Source organism: Juglans microcarpa x Juglans regia, chromosome 3D, assembly GCF_004785595.1.
Source record: "Juglans microcarpa x Juglans regia isolate MS1-56 chromosome 3D, Jm3101_v1.0, whole genome shotgun sequence".
NCBI lineage: Eukaryota > Viridiplantae > Streptophyta > Magnoliopsida > Fagales > Juglandaceae > Juglans > Juglans microcarpa x Juglans regia.
Window position 1 is genome coordinate 8,120,520 of NC_054598.1, and position 21,901 is coordinate 8,142,420.

At 36.9% G+C, this 21,901-nt stretch overlaps 2 protein-coding genes across 2 annotated transcripts; one reads left to right on the plus strand and one right to left on the minus strand.

The window, feature by feature from the left end:
* Positions 1–1,138: 1,138 nt before the first annotated feature.
* On the minus strand, positions 1,139–18,973 carry LOC121256240 (B3 domain-containing transcription factor FUS3-like). Its single transcript, XM_041156940.1, has 7 exons — positions 18,360–18,973; positions 16,557–16,649; positions 15,989–16,089; positions 2,349–2,395; positions 2,133–2,209; positions 1,755–1,998; positions 1,139–1,544 (listed from the first exon to the last, which is right to left on the minus strand). Exons 1-7 carry the CDS (start codon positions 18,612–18,614, stop codon positions 1,279–1,281), a joined length of 1,083 nt encoding a protein of 360 aa, XP_041012874.1. The 5' UTR covers positions 18,615–18,973; the 3' UTR covers positions 1,139–1,278.
* Positions 18,974–19,504: 531 nt separating this feature from the next.
* On the plus strand, positions 19,505–20,682 carry LOC121256241. The gene has a single exon (XM_041156941.1). It carries the CDS (start codon positions 19,589–19,591, stop codon positions 20,486–20,488), a length of 900 nt encoding a protein of 299 aa, XP_041012875.1. The 5' UTR covers positions 19,505–19,588; the 3' UTR covers positions 20,489–20,682.
* The last annotated feature ends 1,219 nt before the right edge of the window (positions 20,683–21,901 follow it).

A 21,901-nucleotide genomic window follows, 5' to 3' on the forward strand; every position in this document is an offset into this window, starting at 1 on the left:
CGGAAGTGAAAAATGCATTTTTTTTTTCTACCTTTTAATTTATAATGGTTTGTATTGTTCACCTTAAATTATTAAAACCAATAAAAGAAACAATTGGTGAGAGATAGAGAGATCAGAGTTAGATGGCTTCGTATAATTTCCAGCACGCTTGTTATTATTACTATTAGACGGGTGTGTTTGGTAAGTGAGAGTAGTTCAAGTACTCTCAATATTATTTTTTATTTTATTGTTACTTTTCACCTTTTTTTTACTATTTATTACTTTTTACATATTTTTTACTACTATTCAATATTTTATTATTATTTTTTCATTACGTTTTCACTACTATTTACAAACATTTTCAATATTTTTCAAGTATTCTCACTATCCAAACCAAGCCGCGTCGGAATTAGGATATTTAGTTTTAGGGGGACACAACAATAAAAATATTTTTTTGAAGAAGCGTAAATTTGTTTTTATATTCTATCTAATTATAATATTTTAAGCATATATACCTTGTTAATATTAAATGTTAAGGGACTTTTTTTTTCAATTTTGGGAGATTTCAACCATTAATTAATTGGGTCAATCCTGATCACCATATAAATAAATATATTTGCTCTTGTCATTGAGATTGATACGTATCTTAGTACGTACATGCATGCGATGGGATGCTTTGTTTTTGTCAATTAGAGAAATGATACAAAATTCAGATGAATTAAAAGACAGTAACATTTTTTATTAAGCAGTCATGCAAAAATAGGATGTGTGGTGTGTACGTGTGTGTCTATATATATATATATATATATATATATGTATGTATGTATGTATGTATTGTATTGCCAACGTACGTGGGATGTACACGGACAGAGTTAGACGTACGGACCATTGTAGGCAACATTCAAAAGTTCTTATATATTAATTTATACGTATATGTACAAACCAGCATTCTCTATTACACAGCAAAAACACACACAAAAAAAATATATATATATATATATAGTAATGATATATACAATTGTAGAATGCATAAATACCGTGTAATTTTTTTGAAAAATAATGAGTCTACTATTAAAAAATTAATTAATTTTTTTTCATGTGGATCCCAATTACTAATTTTTTTTAAAGAGATTGCGCGACATTTACGTACTTTACGACTGTAAATATCATTTTATATATATATATATGGATGGATGTACTATATATGCATAATATATATATACATATATATATATGTATATATATATATACGAAGTAAAGTGTTTGATGCACGCCATTTGACCATTACATTAATTAATGTCATGATGCTAAGAACTCGGCTAAATCCTCCCAGTCGATGTTCTCGAATGGGTCTGGCGATTGTGAGTTGCCTGGATTCATGATTTGATCGGTACTGTTGCAGGCCTCGGAGTTGTCATTCATATTGTTGGTACTGCTGGATCCAGAGACAAGCGGCGAACCATTCTGATCATTCATAACGGGTAAGTTTGCGTTGATCACGGTGTCATCTGTTGTATGCAGATATATATCATGAACTTGTAATTGGGTGCCACTCGTAACGTTAACTGTACCAAAGACAAGGTTATGAGCGCGAAGAGAATGACTTTAAGATATTATATATTTTAGGAGTAGGTACAAGCCTAATACAACAAAAGGCATTGAAAAAAAAAAAAAAAGCCACACCATGGTTCTTGGTGGGTCTACTTCTCTTTAAAGACTGCTTGATCAACCTGACTTATATGCACAAATTATTATTTTTAAATGATATTACTCACATGGTTGATGGTTCCATAGCAAAGCCGGTGGTTGAGGCTGTGGAATATTGTGTGGCTGCACTCCACTGTAGTAGTTCACGGAGTAGCCATTCATGTTGCTGTGCATGCAGGTTCCATTATGAAGAGGCCGGAAACCATATTGACCGACGGTGGGGCGCAAGTTTGCATACCCATGGTTATGAGATGTTGGATATGGATGCACAACTTCTGGGATATTGCTAAATTTCTTAATAGCGCGGATGAGCTGAATTAAGATTGATTGTGGAGGGATGATGATCAGTTGGGCGTTAGCGGTCATCTTTGAACGTCATAATTTTAAAATAATGGTTGATATATATATATATATATAGTAGTGATCAAAGAAGAGCTAGAACTCACATATTTTCCTGTCTGACAATCTTTGAACACCATAATGGAGTCTCCAACAACTAAATCATGCTCCCTGATGAAATTCTCTGGAAGATATATCAATCATATTTTCACACTTATGCACGTCAACCAAAATTAATTCCATGGAATTGAGTAATATTATTATTAAAGATCAAGAGATTTAAGAGTGATCATGATGGCGTGAAAGTAGAGATCATTGCTCACTTGTGTTATCAAATACGTACATGCGACTGCTATTATTGGCCCATGCCCTGCAACAAATTAATTAGCGAGATGGAATTAAATGGAGTAAAACAGCGATTATCTTATATGCTAGAGCAAGAGAAAACATTGAAGTATATTGGAAAAAGTTATCGTTGTAGCATGGACTCCGATTTGAATAGGTAGAATTTGAGATGGATCAACTAGAAGGATGACGGTGTTTGCATGGTGGCCGGCCATTCTTTACAATGTGTTCAAACGGAACTCATACCGGGATTAATTCCGAGCTCGGGAATTAAAAAAGTCAGGTTCAAACTGCATGCGTTCTTAGCACGATCTAATGGGCCGGGAGGCAGACATGAGGGTTTCATATATAATTAATTATATAGCTAGGCATTCAGAGTACCGTTTGCACTCAAGATAAACAGATCAGCTAGGGTTTCTTTATTTCTTTAATTTGTCCTTTTCAGAAGTGATCAATTAGTTATAAGCTGTTTTCTGAATTTGTGTGTCTTAAGTAAGCTGGTTTCTCCTGGCAGGACGATTAGCAATAAATTGGAAGAAACTTCAACATCGATACTTGGGGAGTAGAACTGAAGATCGAAGAGGGCTTTTGGATGATGATTAAAGAATAGTCGCAATACTTGAGACACAATACAATTGTTGGATTGAGACTTGATCATTTATGCCATCCAAGGTCCAGCAGCAGCTAGCTCTAGGGTTGTCTAGTTTCTGTAATTATATTGTTTTTTTTTTTTTTTTTTTTAACTCTTGATGAGTCTCTTCAATTCTTATTTTGGAAGTCTATTTGTAAGTTTCCTAAGAAGAAGTAGTTATTAGAATATACAATATACATTTGATCAGATGATACTTCAAAGCTATATATGTTCTTAAAATTTCTTACATAATTATTCTAATTTTTTTATATATTCAAGCTATATATGTTACCATTCCTATTGTGGTTATATTTTAAATCAAAACCTATTTTCGAGAGTTTCTGCTTTTCTTAGTCGAAGCCAGCCTTTATGGGCATAGTGATTAAAGAACAATCCCATGCATGACCCGCCGGACAGCTGATGCCCATTTTCAAAGGATAGATAAAATGCTCACAATCAAGTTATCAACCTAGCTAGCTACTCCCCCATTATCAATATTGAAGCATGATGATAATGCTCAAGGACATCACCACCAAGATAAGGTCTCCCAATAGTGCTGATCATGTGAATATGCAGCTCCCAAATGATGAGCTCCTTGCTGCTAATGATGCTGCAGTCATTTTACCAAAGGGTCATTCTATTTGTTCCTCTGATACTTGTAATAGGGGTGGGCAGCGAGGCCCCGCCCCCGCTGCCCCGACCCGCTTCCGCCCCGCCTCCGTTAGGCGGGGCGGATCACCCCGCCCTTTCAGATGCGGGCGGCAGGGCCACCCGCCCGCATCTGGGGCAACATCCAGGGGCGGGGGCGGGCTGGGGTGACCCCCGCCCTGGATATACCTCGCCCCGCCCCGCCCGGATATTATTATATATATATAATTATAATTATATATAATTATATTATATATTATACGTTATTTACATATATATTAAAAAAAAAAAAAACCCAGGCATGAAACGACGTCGTTTCATGCCTGGGTTTAAAATTAAAACTGAAACCCTTACCCAGCCCCCCCTTCTTGCCTCTGCTGAGCCCCGATTTCTTATTTCTCTTCTTCTCAGTTCTCACTCTCGCAGCCTCGCTCTCGCCTCTCTCTCTCTGAGTTACTTCTCGTAGCCGTGAGCCGCCACCCGGTCCATCTATCTGCATCGCCATCCCCGTCGCACGACTCGGACTCGCACCCGGTTCCTCTCTCTTCATCTCCGAAGGTAAGAAACCCAAATTCGACACTTCAATTTTTTTTTTATTTACATATTTAATGGAGATTGGAGGAAGGATGGGGTTTATCGGAGATGGAGGATGGGATTTTGTGAATTGTGTGCTGTGGAGTTTAGATTGTGCATGTGGTTTGATCTTTGAAATTTTGAATGGCTCCCGTGACCCGTGAATTGTGTGCTGTGATTTTTTTTTTTTTTGGCATTATATAATGTGTGTAAATCACTGAATTTCAATATTATTGTGTCTAGGGCTCCAATCCGAAACCCTAAATTAATTTAGGGGTTTTAATCTTTGAAACCCCTAAATTAATTTAGGGTTTCGAAATACCCTAAAGAGCCTAATCCGAAACCCTAAATTAATTTAGGGATTTTAATCTTTGAAACCCCTAAATTAATTTAGGGTATTTCGAAACCCTAAATTAATTTAGGGATTTTAATCTTTGAAACTCCTAAATTAATTTAGGGTTTCGAAATACCCTAAATTAATTTAGGGGTTTTCAATCTCAATATTATTGTGTCTAATTAATTCAGATTGGAGCCCTAAATTAATTTAGGGCTCCAATCCGAAACCCTAAATTAATTTAGGGGTTTTAATCTTTGAAACCCCTAAATTAATTTAGGGTTTCGAAATACCCTAAAGAGCCCAATCCGAAACCCTAAATTAATTTAGGGGTTTTAATCTTTGAAACCCCTAAATTAATTTAGGGTTTCGAAATACCCTAAATTAATTTAGGGGTTTCAAATCTTTGAAATCCCTAAATTAATTTAGGGGTTTAATCTTTAAAATTGCTATGCACTAGGGGTTTAAAAAATTAATTTAGGGTTTTAAAAACAGAATTTGATGTTCCCTACCAAATTGAACAAAAAAAAAAAGAATGCACTAGGGTATTTCGAAATTCAATATAATGAATTAAGATGAAATATATATATATATATATGAAATTATGAATGTCAAGTGGTACTTTTTTTTATTCTACTCTTTTTTTTTTATGTTCATTATAATTTATATAGTTGCTATGCTTATGCCTTATAGTCTTTCAAGTTATAAATATATATATATATATATATATATATATTATGAATGTCAAATTCATTTGAACACAAAAGAGAATTTGCATAAACATGTTGTTTTAGTAAAAAGAAAGCATTTAGGGTGACATGACAAAGCCCTCAACAAATTTCGAAATACCATAATCATTATTATCCATTCATATCAACATCTCATCCCTTATTTTGAGTTGATTTCTAGACGTTTTATTTTTATTGTATTGTATTTAATTTCTTTATTTAATTTAATATGCTCGGATGTGATCATTTTTCTTAATATGTTGGTTCAAATTTGTCTGTTTTGAGTTCGGAGAAATAATTAAAATAGTACAATAAAAATAACTAAAACCACTATAAGTCTTTTTATAACTTGAATAATTAATGTGTCTTTTTAATACCTAAAATTTATGACTTTAAATTTTTTACAATTGTTTGATGAATTATATGGTCTAATTTTTTATTCTAATTTTTTTTATGTTCATTATATATTTGCTATGTTTTCTATAATTTCAGATTTGTTGTTTGCTTGAGTTCATGGATATGCCAGCAGATTCTAGTACGAGCTCTCCTTTCCAGGCCGAGGGCACCCTACCCCTACCCCTACACCTACACCTACCCCTTCTACTCAAACCCCTACCCCTAGCCCTACGGCACCTTGCCCCGCCCCCAAGCCCAACAAGAAACCTACTTTAATAGTTTGGAGTCATTTCACCAAACTAGAGGGTGGTGACTCAAGTAACCCCCAAGCCAAGTGTAACTATTGTGGAAAAATTTATGGATATCACTATAGGAAACATGGCACCTCACAATTAAAGGTGCACTTAGAAGAGCAATGCAAAAAAAGTCCAATATTAAGATCATTACAAGACAAAAGCCAATCTAGGCTAGAAATTGGACTTAAAAAAATGGCGGATGAGACTAGTGGGGGTGCAAATTTGAAGGGGTATACTAAGTATGATCCCGATGAGTGTAGAAGACACCTAGCTCGTATGGTCATAATGGACGAGCTACCTTTTCAAATTGTTGATGGGAAAGGGTTCCAAGCGTATTCTCGCTACTTGGAACCAAGGTTTAACATTCCTTCTCGCCACACGGTGGCAAAGGATGTAAAAAAATATTATTACATTGAAAAGGAGAAGTTGAGGGGGTCAATTGGCGGATCAATTTGTTTGTCTCACCACTGACACTTGGACATCGATCCAAAATTTTAATTATATGTCTTTGACTGTGCATTTTATTGATTGTCATTGGACATTGCAAAAGAAAATTATAAAATTTTGTAAAATCACCGATCATAAGGGTGAGACAATTGGAAAGGCCTTGGAGGTCGCAATAAAGGAGTGGGGGTTGACCCGAGTGGTTACAGTTACAGTCGATAATGCCTCGTCTAACGATGTTGCATTGGGACATCTAAAGACCTATCTTAGAGAGGCAAATAAGACACTTATGGGTGGTGAGTGTCTGCATGTGAGATGTGCGGCATATATTCTGAATCTGATTGTCACTGATGGTTTGAGAGATCTTCATGACTCGATTGCTCGGGTTAGGACTGCTGTGAGATGGGTGAGATCTTCTCCTTCGAGGTTGGACAAATTCAAGGTTGCTGCGAGATCTGCGGGCCTAACATCTAAGAGGGCCTTTGTACTGATATGCCTACACGATGGAACTCAACATTTCTGATGTTGGAGGCGGCCCAAGAATATAAGCTGGCATTTACATTATTGGGTGACGAAGACATCCAATATGTTAAATATTTTGATGATCACGGGGGATTGGGAAAACCCGTAGAGGATGATTGGGAAATTGTAACTAATTTTGTAGAGTTTTTGAGGCTTTTTTACGATGTCACCATGAGGCTATCTGGAACTTTATACCCTACATCCAATATTGTATGTCAGCAAATATGTAGGGTAAAAGAAGAATTAGATGACATGGTCGCGGGTGGTCACATTAGGATGCGGGAGATGTCATTGATTATGAGGACAAAGTACGACAAGTATTGGGGAGATTTAACGAAGGCAAATATTTTGTTATATGTAGCTGTCGTCTTTGACCCGAGGTATAAGTTGGATGGCATGATATTTGGATTGGGCCTTGCGTACGGGCAAGTATGGGCAGAGCTTATTGCAGCAAGGGTTCGGGAAACCCTTACTAGATTATTTGATGAGTTTTCCACCCTGCGGGGTGGTAATATTGCGGCACCTACACCTACCCCCTCAGCCTCAAGCTCACAGTTTCCTGAAGTCGAGGTTGGGAAAAGACGTAGATTGGAGTGGGGTGAGAGGTATGAACAGACCCCCTTCCTTCGGAGTTCTATAGAGGCTCAGCCAGAGATAGACAGATACTTAGCAGCAGAAATTCTACCATTTTCACGAGATTTTGATATATTAAGTTGGTGGAAGGTGAATGCCGTGAAGTATCCCATCCTTGGAGAGATAGCTCGCACACTTTTGGCCATCCCTGTTAGCACAGTAGCCTCAGAGTCGGCCTTTAGCACGGGAGGACGTGTATTAGATTCATTTCGGAGTTCATTAACTCCTGCCACTGTGGAGGCTTTGATTTGCACGCAGAATTGGATCAAGGGAACTCCAATTCATGTTCCGGATGTTCTTGAGTATGAGAAGGCCGACGTCGAGGAGGATAGTGATGATCAGTTTGGATCTGGTATTTATTTTAATTTCATTTTATAATTCTTATTTTAATTTATTTATTTTCATTTAATTGGTATTCATTAATTTGATTTCAAATTTAATACTTATAGTGATACATGAGACGACGTCTACGGCTACCTCCGATGCAGTATGACTTTGTATTGGACCCACCATTGTCATGGTTTGCACAATTTCTTCCATAATTGTTTTTTGCATTTAAAATTTTGTTTCATCTTTATAACTTTTTAATTCTAATTTGTTTTATTTTTAACTTATTAATATTTCAGGTTTTATAACTTATTGACTTTTATGATCTTGATTTTCAGTCTCACAGCAATCGACATAACTCACCACTCAGTGAACTCACCGCTACGGCTCCACCCCAAAATCAAATTGATCAAATTGAAAAATTATGATTTTATTAATTTATAATTAATTGTAATGTTGCTACAATAGTTAATTGTATAATTTGTAATATTTATTTCTTTTAGAGGAGTTTGTAATAGTGTAATAGTTTATTAGTTCTCTTAATTTGTATAATTGTGAACAAAATATTTTAGCATAGTGCCTTACTGCCTTAGTGATGATTACTACTTAATTAGTTAATAACGTAATAGTTCAATGTATAATTCTATATATCTCTTATATATATTTTTTTTCCTGTTTTTAAATCTATATACTTTTTAATCTAAATAATGGGCTCAAATGGCCCAAAAACGAATTCTGGGCCCAAAGTGGCCCCAAAACCGATTCTGGGCCAATTAGGGCCCAGAAAAATGTACTGGGCCGAAGGCCCAGTATGGGGCGGGGGGTGCGGACGGGTGGGGGTCCACCCCCGAACCCCGGCCCAACGGACGGGGGACCCCGCCCCCGCATGCGGGGGCGGGGTCCGGGGAGAAATTTCCCACCCCCGCATATGCAGGGGCAGGGGGCGGGGGAGGGGTGGCCCCGCCCCGTAGGGGCGGGTATCACCCCTAACTTGTAAATAAATTTTGTTCATAAGGTCTCTTTTAGTATTTTTAGCAAGTTTGTTATTTCTGAGTGCGTAGTACAGAGGTCATGTGCTCCTTAGCAAGATTTAGATTCCTTGTTCTGTTATTATTTTTCGCAGAGGCATAGTGCTATATATATGTAGGAAATTGACACTTGTATTATTCAATTCAATGAGAACAACATTTTCTCTCGATTCTTCTTTGTTCCTTTGCTTTTTTTGAAATTCTTATATGGTATCAGAGCAAGGTTCAGAGTAAGAGAATCTTTCCATGGCTGCAGACACCACTTCCTTTTCAAGCAATTCAACAAACACCTCTCCTACATCAGTATTTCTTGACTTTACCAATGTACGTAGTCAATCCCTATCGACTTGACCATGGGATAACCCATCCATTCTTTTGGTCCCTGACCTACTTACTACAGAAAACTATACCACTTGGTCAAGAGCCATGTGTAGAACTCTACGAGGCAAGAACAAATTCGGCTTCATCAATGGCTCACTACTTAAACCTAAGGATCATGCCGACCCTCTGTTTGATGCTTAGGAACGATGCAATGACCTCGTTGTACCTTGGATACAAAATTCCATTAGCCAGAATTTGAAGTCAAGTATTGCTTTAATGGATGATGCCAAGCAGAAAGCCTTGTCTGCCTTGCAACAAGACCAAGATTCTATAAGTACCATTATGGCAAGTTAAAATCTCTGTGAGATGAACTAATAATTTATGAACCCATATCTGATTGTAGTTGTGGAAAACTCAATATACACCTAGATAGATATCAACATGATTGTGTGATTCAATTTTTGATGGGTCTCAATGACTTTTACAATAACACTTGAGACCAGATAATGATCCTGGACCCCTTACCTGCCATGAACAAAGTTTTCTCCATTATTCAACAACAAAAGAGACAACACATTGTGCTATCTGGTTTGCCTTCCCTTATGTCAATGATTTTTGCCATTAAGAGAGGATATCCATCTTTCAAACCTGCCACAAAGCCATCTTTTCCACAAAAATGTGAGAGACCTTACTGCACTCACTGCCACATTCAAGGCCATCTTTTAGAAAACTGCTTCAAGAAAGGTAATGCACAGGCTCCTGTTTGTAGCCACTACAATATGCCAGGGCATATGATTGATAAGTGCTACAAACTACATGGATATCCACCTGGACATAAACTCCATAATAAGGGCAAATAATTGGATTTTTCTGCTGATATGTCATCACTAGAGCAGGAAGAAAGTTCTGAGGAGAAAATGGTTTTCACCAAAGATCAGTATCAACAACTCATGTCACTACTACAATCGAGGGAGGCCCCTATTGCCAACCATTCAGTCAATCAGGTTAAGAAATATTTCAATTCTCCATCCACCATGTCTGGTATGCATACTTGTTTATCTTCCTCTTCTCAAACACACAAACCACCTACTGCCTTACCTTGGATAATTGACACGGGTGCTACAGATCACATAATCTGTAACACCTCATCTTTTACCACCATCACATCGCAAGTGTCTTATATGGTTAAGCTCCCTAATGGACACACGAAACCTGCCACTCACATTAGTATAGTGAAAATTACCAATATACTGACCTTGAACAATGTTCTATGTGTCCATTCTTTCAGTTCCAATTTAATTTCTGCCAAACAGTTAGCTAATTCCATCTCTTGTTGTTTCATTTTCTGTTCACACTCATGTTATATTTAGGACCTTTTGTCATAGACCACGATTGGCATGGCTGAACTGAGGAATGGCTTGTACCATCTTCTAATGACTAAAGTGCCCCCTACAGCCTTGCTTGATCAATTTTCTTTTTCCCTAAAGAAGAATATGTTTGTTTCAACTTCTTCTAGTGACAATATTGATGATGTATCAAACCTTTGGCATTGTAGAATGGGTCATACACCTCTCTCAATTTGAAATTTAATCTCAGATGCTTCTGTTAAAAGTCATTTGCCTACTATTTCTAGTACTCCGTGTTGCATCTGTCCAATTGCTAAACAACACAAGCTCCTATTTCCCATTAGCACACATAAGAGCAAGCGAATTTTTGAGCTTATACACTGCGATATATGAAGACCAAATTTTGTTGAGTCTTATGATGGGTCCAAATACTTCCTAACTGTTGTTGATGACTTTTCGAGAAGCTCTTGGATTTATCTTCTCAAAAATAAATCTGATACCAGAGCTTGCATTGAGATTTTTTCTAACCTTGTAGAAACACAGTTTGATACTAAAATCCAAATTCTTAGAAATGACAATGGACTAGAACTCTAAATGAAAGATTTCTATAACAAAAAGGGTATTATACACCATAGAACATGTATTGAGACTCCTCAACAAAATGGGATTGCTGAAAGGAAACACCAACACCTCCTTAACATAGTCCGGACTCTTAAAATTCAATCCAATCTTCTCATTAAATATTGAAATGATTGCATCTTGACTACAGCCTACATAATCAATCGGATCCCTAGCCCTTCTTTGTCTAAGAAAACTCCATTCTAACTGTTGTTCAACACTCCACCCACCTACTCACATATGAGGACTCTAGGTTGTCTGTGTTTTGCTACCACCTTATCTCAAGGTAGGAAGAAGTTAGATCCTTGTGGGAGAAAGTGTGCTTTCCTTGGTTACCTTTTTGGAGTCAAAGGTTATAAGCTTTTAGACCTTGATACACACACGGTTTTCATCTCTAGAGATGTCATCTTCTATGAACACATCTTTCATTTCCAACATGCAGATACTCACATTTCATCCTCGCCAATAGCTTCCAATAATACTCTGCCAAATGCTACTGACTATACGCTTCACCAAATAACTTCATTGATCCTATCATAACCTCTTCCCCTTGGCAGATCCTGATCATTGCCCTTGACCTGCTTCTCTTAAATCACCTCATCACATTTCACCCTTAAATGACATAATGCCACAGATTTTTGATGACTCATCACAACCTTCCATTGATACTAACCTCAGAAGATCAACCAGGACTAGGAGGGCACCTCAATACCTACAAGATTTCCATTGCTAGCAAGCCTCCTCACTTCAACATGCTCAATTTTTGTCCAAGACTTCAAGTACTTCTTTTTCTCTGTCCAATTCACTCTCTTATAGCAATCTGTCACCGAGTTTTGCTTCATTTTCTGTCACTTTTTCATCACACAATGATCCACACATTTACAATGAAGTTGTCAAGGACCATGGCTGGTGTAAGGCAATGAAGGCTGAACTTAGAGCACTAAAACTGAATAACATGTGGGAGGTCATTGATTTGCCATCAGGAAAGACCACCATTGACTGCAAATATGTTTACAGAACAAAATACAGATTAGATGGAAGTCTTGAAAGGAAGAAAGCTAGACTGGTTGTTAAGGGATTCACACAGCAAGAAGGAATCTACATGAAGGAATCTCCTAGTTATGATAAAGGGAAGCTTGATCAAGTGTGCAAACTGCTTCGAAGTCTTTACGGCTTAAAACAAGCTTCAAGATAATGGTATTCAAAATTTTCTGCCTCACTCATTCATTTTGGTTTTGTCTAATCAAAATGTGATTATAGTTTGTTCACCTGGGTTAATGGTAGTTGTTTTACTGTTCTATTAGTTTATGTTGATGACATAGTTGTGGCAAGCAATTCTTTAGATTCTATTGTTGCTCTCAAGGCCTTAGTAAACCAACAATTCAAGATGAATAGCCTTGGCTCCCTTAGATATTGTCTTGGCATTGAGGTTGCTCAATCTCCTCATGGCATACACTTCTGTCAAAGGAAATACACCTTAGATATTCTATCTGACTTAGGCACTCTAGGATCTAAATCACTTAAACTGTCTATGGATCAAAACTATAAACTCAGCAAGGAATCTGGCACTTTGTCGACTAACCTTAGCATTTATAGAAGGTTAATTGGCCACCTTCTATATCTAACCATCATCAGACCTGATATTAGCTATCACATCCAAATTTTGAGTCAGTTCATGGCAGAACCAACTACTTCCCATCTTGCAGCAGCACACAAGGTACTTCGATATCTAAAGAGAGTTCTTGGCCAAGGCTTACTTCTGTCATCTTCATCTCCTATTCAGCTTAGAGGTTTCTGTGATTTAGATTGAGCTTCATGCCCAGACATCAGATGCTTAATAACTGGTTATTGTTTATTCTTGGGCAATTCACTGATTTCTTAGAAATCCAAGAAACAAACAGTTGTCTCTCGTTCATCTGTAGAAGCAGAATATAGAATCATGGCTTCTGCCACCATTGAGTTCACCTGGTTCGCCAACTTATTGATGATCTTCTCATTGATCATCCTCAAGCTGTTGTTCTATTATGTGATAATCAAGTTGCACTCCATATAGCAGCTAATCCTGTCTTCCATGAGCGCACCAAACACATAGAGGTTGATTGTCATTTGATTCAGGACAAAATTCAAGAAGGCAGTATAAAAATAGCTCATGTTTCCACTACCTCTCAACTTGCTGATAGTTTTACCAAGGCACTCATTTCTTACCTGCTTCAATCTCATCTCTCCAAGATGGAAATAGTCAATATCTATTCCCCATCTTATGGGGTGGGGGGTATTGAAGCATGATGATCATGCTCAAGGACATCACCACCAAGATAAGGTCTCCAATAGTGCTGATGTGAAGATGTAGCTCCCAAATGATAGCTCCTTGTTGTTGATGTTGCTGCAGTCATTTTACCAAAGGGTCCTTCTATTTGTTCGTTAGATACTTGTAAATAAGTTTTGTTCATAAGGTCTCTTTTAGTATTTTTAGCAAGTTTGTTATTTCTGAGTGCGTAGTACAGAGGTGTGCTCCTTAGCAAGATTTAGATTCATTTTTGTATTATTATTTTTGGCAGAGGCATAGTGTTATATATATGTAGGAAATTGACACTTGTATTATTCAATTCAATGAGAACAACCTTTTTTCTCAATTCTTCTTTGCTGTTTTGCTTTTTCTGAAATTCTTACAATCAAGAGATAATTTGGATTCATCCTCATCAATAATCAACAAGTGGTTTACGTATAAGGATATTGAATTCGATTGTGAGGAGGAGGCTAGGGATCAGTTCAGATCGATCAGGTTATTTACTATTTGTCCCTCTGGTTTAGTCAATAGATCACATAGATCATCACAAATTGCTCATTAGGTTTTCAACTTGGAGTTTTCACTCTGCGATTTAAAACGTGACCAATATATCCATATATAATATGTCTATCTCATTTTAGTGAACCATTTGTCAGGCCAACCCAAAAAAAAAACTTAAAATTCTTAATCATATAAAAAACCTTAAAAATCATATAAGAATCTTGAAAACAAATATAAAATGAAAAGCTTAATAAAAACACTTTGTTAAAAAAAAGGGCTGCTAGCTAGCCAAACTCTAACGTGCTTGGGTTGCAAAAACCTAGTGACACCAGGGTTCCCAACCTAGGCATCGCCTGAGTTGTCCTGAGCTAAACCCCCGGTTCAGTCAAGCAACCATTTTTTCAATTTAAGTCACCAACATTTTTTTAATTTTGAAATTTGGCGTGCTCATGCATGTGACATGCCACGTAATCACAAATGACATGTGGCATCATATTTCTATTAGAAAATCTAGCGTAAACTATTATTGAAAACAATTACTAATTTAGTATTGAAATGAGAAAATTGAAAATTTATAGAGCAAAAAGAGAAGAGTGTAAAACACAGTGCAGGTTTAGGATTGTGGTGGAAATTATACCTTATAGTTTTAGTGCTTATAACTTATAGTTTAAATAATAAGTTTTACTATTCGAAAGTTATTTACTGTTTGGTAACTATATGTTTAAAGGATTTTCAAACATGTTATATATATTTGTTTAGAAACAAATTTAAAAAGTACTTTCTGAGGTAGAAATTATGATTATTTGATTTTTTTTTAAGATTATGATCATATTCTTGAAAGTTTGACAATTGTAATTATCTGAAAGTTGTATGAGTATTTTCTTTCATTGACAGTCTTTTTAAAATTCGAATTACGTTCCACATTATCCGAAAAAGCACTTATGAGGAAAAGCATCAAAACAATATGTTTCCTCAAATGTATTTTTTGTCTTATTTGAGATTAAAAAGTACTTTAATATATAAAACTGAAACAACATAATTTTCTATAAAAGAGCTTTTAAAGCTATTTAAACACTTTTTAAGACTCCTAACATAATCCCAAATAGGGCCAGAAAGTGATTAAGTACTACTTAACTAATCTTTGATTTTTTAGACGTGACTTAACAAGTGTTAACGCAACATAACTAATCATAGAATAATTAAGGGAGATATCTAGCTATTTGATCATGACTTTTCAAAACAAAGGACTAAATTAAAAGCCTAAATTGAAACCATGGCCATAAGAAGCAATAAATCTATATATGTAAAACAATTTTCAAAAAATGATGAATAACATTTCTTATTATAAAACATTATATATAGGAGACAATTTGAAAGAAACAAGATAGGGGCAATATTCAAATATAGGAGTCCTTGAAATATATAATTTCAATAAAACTCATCGAGAAAGTTAACTCATAGTTTAATTGCTTATTTGATGGATTCTTTTCGTTTCATAGTTAGCGAACACCTATCTGCATATATAATGCTTTAATAATATTAATGGACAAGCCCGCCCATGTCTTAAGTCTCATGTTAAGATTATAAATTCTCTGCACCGAACATTAATTGGTTACAGTTTTGGTGGTGCGGGGTCTCAATTTATGTTAAGATATAAAATAAATAATAAAATGTATATCTTCCTATCAGTTTAATCTTTTAGGACAAATGGTGATTTTATATAGTATTAGAGTAGAGGCTCTGAGTTTCAATCCTGACTCTACACTCTACTTCATTTAATTAAATATTTTACATGTTGGGCTATCCATTGAGGGACAGCCTGGCTCACACGTGAGAGAGTGTTAAAATAAAGAATAAATAATAAAATATACTCCTTCCCATTAGTTTAAGCTTTTAGAACAAGTGGCCGACAATTTTATAATATATATATATATATATATATATATATATATATATATAAGGTAGATATTATAACTCGATCAAACCTGAAATTGAATTTCCAAACTAGCTCATAGTCCATATCGCTCAGGTTTATCGAAACGATCTCTCTTTTATCCAGGTAGGGAAGATACATTTCAGCTTCAACCTGGAAAAGGAAGAAGAAGAAGAAAAAGAAAATTGTCATGAGAATGATCGATGCAGATTAAAGGAGGAGAAAATATTCAGATTCTCAAATACCACTAATTATATATATTGATTTAATTCCACATATAGGAAGATCATCATGTTTTGGTTAGCAGTACTAGTACAAGATGATCATGAGATTCAAATTAGCAGCAATATTGATATATTATATGCAGTAATTTAATTAGGGCATGATCTGATCTTGTATGATTTTGGAAACCATATATACCTGGTAATTACACAAGGGGTCACATACATACATACATACATATATATACACTGGGCGTGAATTGAAACATCGATCTTTGTAGAGATGCCACAAATGATCATTTCCTAGAAAACGGATATAATTGTGGAAAAGCAATTTTTTATCCACCGAATATATATACATCAAAATATGCCGAATTACAAAGAAGAAATTAAGCAAACCTTGGGAATCACAATGCGTCCAGCTGAACTCACATCACTTTTCCGTAATTGCTTTTCAAAGAGAAGCCTCAGCTTTGATTGATCTATTATATGCTGAAACACAGGACTTTGATGTTTAAAGCACATGTACAGTACATGATCGAGCAACAAAAGAACAAAATTTGTGAAGGAAATTAAAATATATAATTAGAAATCAAGCTGAGATCACTAAAACAATTGCATGTTGAATATTCTTAATGGCCGGGCATCGATCCATACCTCGCGCCGAGGGCTGAAAACTATACCTATGACCCCTGATTAATTAATTATCTTCTCCAAAGTACATAAAAACACCAACAGTGGAATTATAGAAGTAATCTCCGATTGCAAGTCTATATATATTATATAGATCAAACTTCAAGCAGCTTGTCACTGTTGACATGCATGTTGATCAAATTGACTAAGTTATTCTTTGTTTTTATTAAAAAGGGCTTAGACATATATCGTTAACGCAAAAACGACAACATAATCAAATGATGTCGTTTCTTGACACAAGCATATATATAACATATTTTTTTTCGCAATAATTTGTCGGAATCTGTTATCATAAATAGATTCGAAAATGATACACGTATTAAATATTGACACGAGGCATAAGATAATTTGCGACTATTTGAACACAGCTTACGCGCCAAAATAAACACAAGAAAAAATGGAGCATTATCGAAATTCAAAAGTATATAAATAGATGAGATCATCAAAGACTTCATTGGTTCCATTTATGAATATATGTAGGCACAGTGTTAATTTTTGCAATGAATCATCAGTGGATTTGAGATTTGAGTGAAATATAGTGTGTAAGCTCGGTATGCATGCATGGAGATACTAGCTAGATATATAGTTCTGAGAAAAGAAATTCATGAATTAATATTTCATACCAAAGTGCTGTAATATAATTTGCAAACGCTCATTTGTATCCATATAGGATCCCTTCCATATAAATTCAGCATAAAATCTCATGAATATAGAAGCAATTAAGAGCGGAGAAAATTCAATAAATAAAATTAAAATAGCTTTTCTTTCTTTAAATTATCCTCTTGGAAAATGATATGATCAGCAATGGTATTAATTAGTTCCCGGCCCTTTTAAATACAAATTAACTCTTGAGATAATATGCCTTTTTTGGCTAGAGATCATTTAAAGATTCTAAGTAATTCCCCTTTAGACATAGACAATGATCAAGTTATCAAAAATAAAATAAAAATAAACAATCAAGATTGATGAAGTCAACATTAATTTGTGGTCATTCGCCTTGAAAACTATCATTAAAGTTCTTTACCTAATTATAAGACAGAGATGTACAGATCAGATGCATTAAGTTGTTGTAGTTAATGTTCAAGCTGGAGGATTAAGGACTATATATATAGTCACACCATAAAAGCACAATATCAATAATGAACCTCAAACCATGTTGACACACGCAATAATTTGCGTATTAAATGATACGTAATCCAATAAATGTGAGTTAAGTACTTTTGATTTCAACCGCCGTTTAGTCGACTGACTAGAAAAAATGATAAGCGATGGAAACCCTAAATTTCTGAAAGCATAATCGAAAATTACTGCAAAAGAAAATGTAAGACCAAATGGGGTATAAGAAAGCAAACATTAAACCGCCAAGATAGATCTGCGTTGAAGCTCATTGAGATAACCTCTCGGGTTAATCCCCAAAAGCAAAAACGATACTAGCAAAAGCAAAGTTAGAAACTAGAAGCAGGAGTATCATAAATCATATATGATATCGTTTGGGAGAACAAAACTCACACGAGGCTCTGGCGCAGGAGAAGGCCGGATCGACGTACGCGGCTCACGGCCAGGCTGCGGAACCCGCTCTCTGAGCATGGAATGCCTCAGGTATCGCTTAAGGTACTGCCTCCTCCTAGCTTCAGCGGAGCTTGAATTGCTGCCGAGATGATGATAGGGACCTGGATGGTTCGGAACCAGCCGAACATTTTCAGCGTTTGTGGCTCCATGCAACATCGCAACAGCCTCAGCACTCGCGGGTTCTACGCCAGCCATTGACACACCTAAAAAGAAAAAAGAAGAAGGCCTAGCTTGATAAGTCTCTTTCAAGTAACGGTCAAACGTCTCGCATGCAGACCTGGCTCTGACTGTCAGTTCCAAACAGCCTTTATGCAGAAGAAGAAGATGATGATGAAGAATAAGGTTATACAGATACAGATATTTCTGAGATATAAGTAGAGAGGAATAGTGTCCGCGTAGACTGTCTCAGTGACTGAAGCTCTGCAATCACGAAACGTGGGGTTTAGGAGTGATATATGCGGTTGTGCTAGTTTGTTCGTTTCCTCCTCTAGGTCTAGATACCTTTTTTTTTTCTTTTTCAATAAAACCCGTATATTTTCCTTCTCATTTTCACTGTATTTATGTGGGTTTTTGTTTTCTTTTAGAATGGTTGCGGAAGAAGAGGAATAATTAGCGGGAGTTATAAAGTGGTTTTGGATTTACATATTACATGCATGAGAGAAGCAGAAAGAGCTAGATAGAGCTGCGAGAGACAGATGGACGGAGTGGTTGAATTATCTTTATACAGGTGTTGGCATAGTTCTCCTTCCTTCGACACGATATCTCCAATGGTGGAAGTATCGTACGTACATATATCAGACTCAGTACCCGTCGACCCAGGGAAGAAGAAGATCAAGCAGCAGCAGCTTGAATTATCGAAAGGACAAAACAGAAAACACTTAAATGGGGGCGCGGCCCATGTAAATTTTCAAGCCCAATATAGAACGGCCTGGACAAAATATCACAGCTCGGCCTACTTTTATGGTCCTGGCCCATCTCTTACGAACCGACTTAGTATTAGATCTCATTAGAATACACGATTAAAGCTGATCCAACGGTGGAGACCATATCCGGTGTCAGGCTCTAGAACCACCAGATTTTCCCGTGTGTACCACTTACCCTTATCCTGCGCACGCTTGCACACACAGTGACTCAGACTCCTCTGTGCCCTTCTACGCACACCCACTGTAATGGCAGCTGAGCTACAACCCCCAGAAGCCCTGATAACCGCTGGCCCAACGGCCGGAACAACGACCACGACTGCAACGACGACTGCAGCAACAGAGACGAAGACGTTTGTACCGTCGGCCGACTACCAAGGACAAGCTTTGGCCCCAAAACGGCAACGCCGACCCAGTGTCCGATTAGGGGAGATCGGGGACCAGCCGGCCACGCTCTCGTATGAATCTCACGTACGAAGAACCAAACAACACCCCTGGAGGCTCCCCAAGGACCACTCCTCTAAGTCCTTCAAGGCTCGGTCGCTGATCAACCTTGTCAACGGTGGTGATTCCCAGGATATCCAAGAGCCAGCGGAAGATAGGAACCAAAACGGCGATGGAAATCTTGAATTCGCGAACCGGAAGAAGGCGAAGCGGGGCGCGACGAAGCGGGCCCGATCCACTTGGGTCTCGAGAGTCGAAGAAGGAGCCGCGGCCGAGGGCGACAGCAGAGAAGACGGTAACCACAACGAAGGGTTCAGAGATTTCGATCCCGACTCGGACAGTCAGCTGAAGGAACACAGTCCCGTCCACTCAGTCGACAACGTGGTGCTCGATTCGTGGCACGGGGTTAGACGGCAAGGCCGGGCTAGGGTTTCGGAAAGTCGCGAAAACGACGCCGTTGATTTGGACAATTTTCCCGAGTCCAATTCGAGGGACCGGAAGTGTGGAACGAGCGAGGGAGTGAGGTCGTGGCTGATCGAATTGGGGTTGAGCCGGTACGCGCCGGTGTTTGAGATACATGAGGTGGACGACGATGTTTTGCCGATGTTGACACTGGAGGATCTCAAGGATATGGGAATCAATGCGGTCGGGTCCAGGCGGAAAATGTATTCCGGTATACAAAAGCTTCGCAAGGGGTTTTCGTGAGTGTTTCCCTTTTCTTTCTTTCTTTTTTTTCCTTTTTTTTTTTTTTTGGTAGAACTAAAATAATTGTAGTTGTAATCTTACCTTATAAACCCTCGGTCACTGCTGAAGTGTTGGATAAAATGCGTGTCTGGATGGGTTTGAGTCTTGTTTCTGATGATAACAATAATAAGAAGATAGTAATATTTATAAACCCATTTTCATCTTTGGGTTAGTAGTTCTGAAATGCAACGGCTTTGTATGTTGATCTTTTACCTGGTAATGGTATTGGAGATGGTATGCACGACTTTGATGAAATTGTTATAGGAAATAGAGGAATGAAGATTTTCTTTCACGAGCAACTCTTTCTTAAAATGTTTACTAATGAATGAAGGGAACCATATCTAATCTTAGCAATATCTGAAAGTTTTGAATGCATTCTTAATTTGATACCAAGAAAAAAAAAAAAAGGATTGTTCAGTATATGTATAGTGTCTATTTCGGGTATGATATCCTTATACATACATATTTAGTGAGTTTTGCGTTATTGTATCATCTGACCGTTTCAAGTGCGGGGTTAAAGTTTTCTTATGCATCATCCACCTATCCATTTGAGATGTTGACTTCCCATTGCGTTCACAACCCTTTCTACTGAGGAGCAAAGGCTTCAGAAGAGCTCAGAGTGATTGGTTTCCACAATCACCTTGGCTTGATTATCTTGTACGGTAGCTGGATAACCTATTATCCATTGTTTTGATGATTGGTTCTGTTCTCTATCGTGTGACTAAGACAATTCATAGCCTTTTACCCTCAATAGGTTGAAGAAGTTGTATGGCTCCCCTTTGCCTCGTGTCTGTAAGTATTGTCCAAAACCTTAATTAGTATTTTTCGACGTAGGTCTCACTTCATCTACTATTATGATTTTCTTTAGTCTTGGTTAGGGCCCAAGTTTTTGAGAACTTAACTATCTTGCTCGTAGGATGCCTGAATTTTTGAATTGTGAGCACTCATTGCTTTTATTATAAGTCCATCACTCTGCAACAATGCTGTGCCGTTCACTGATCCAAAGAAAGCATGTTGTCATTGTGAATTTGTGATAACTTTCTCTTTATCTGCATTGGAAAAGTAGAAACTTCTTACCTGTCAATCCTCTCAGAAAAAAAAAAAAAAAAAGTCTCCTCTCATGGGATAAGTGCTCTGAGTATAGCTGAGAGGGGCTTTACATTTTGGATTCTGTTTTGGTGAATTTCATTAGAAAATTTAAGCCTGTTCAAGCAGTCCATTGTTTTGGTTACGCAGTTCAGATGAGATGAGATGCTTTGTTGAAAGTTGAATAAAATATTGTTATAATATAATTTTGTAATGTTTTGGGATTTGAAAAAGTTGAATTGTTTATTATATTTTGTGTGCGAGTTTGAAAAAGTTGTAATAATTATA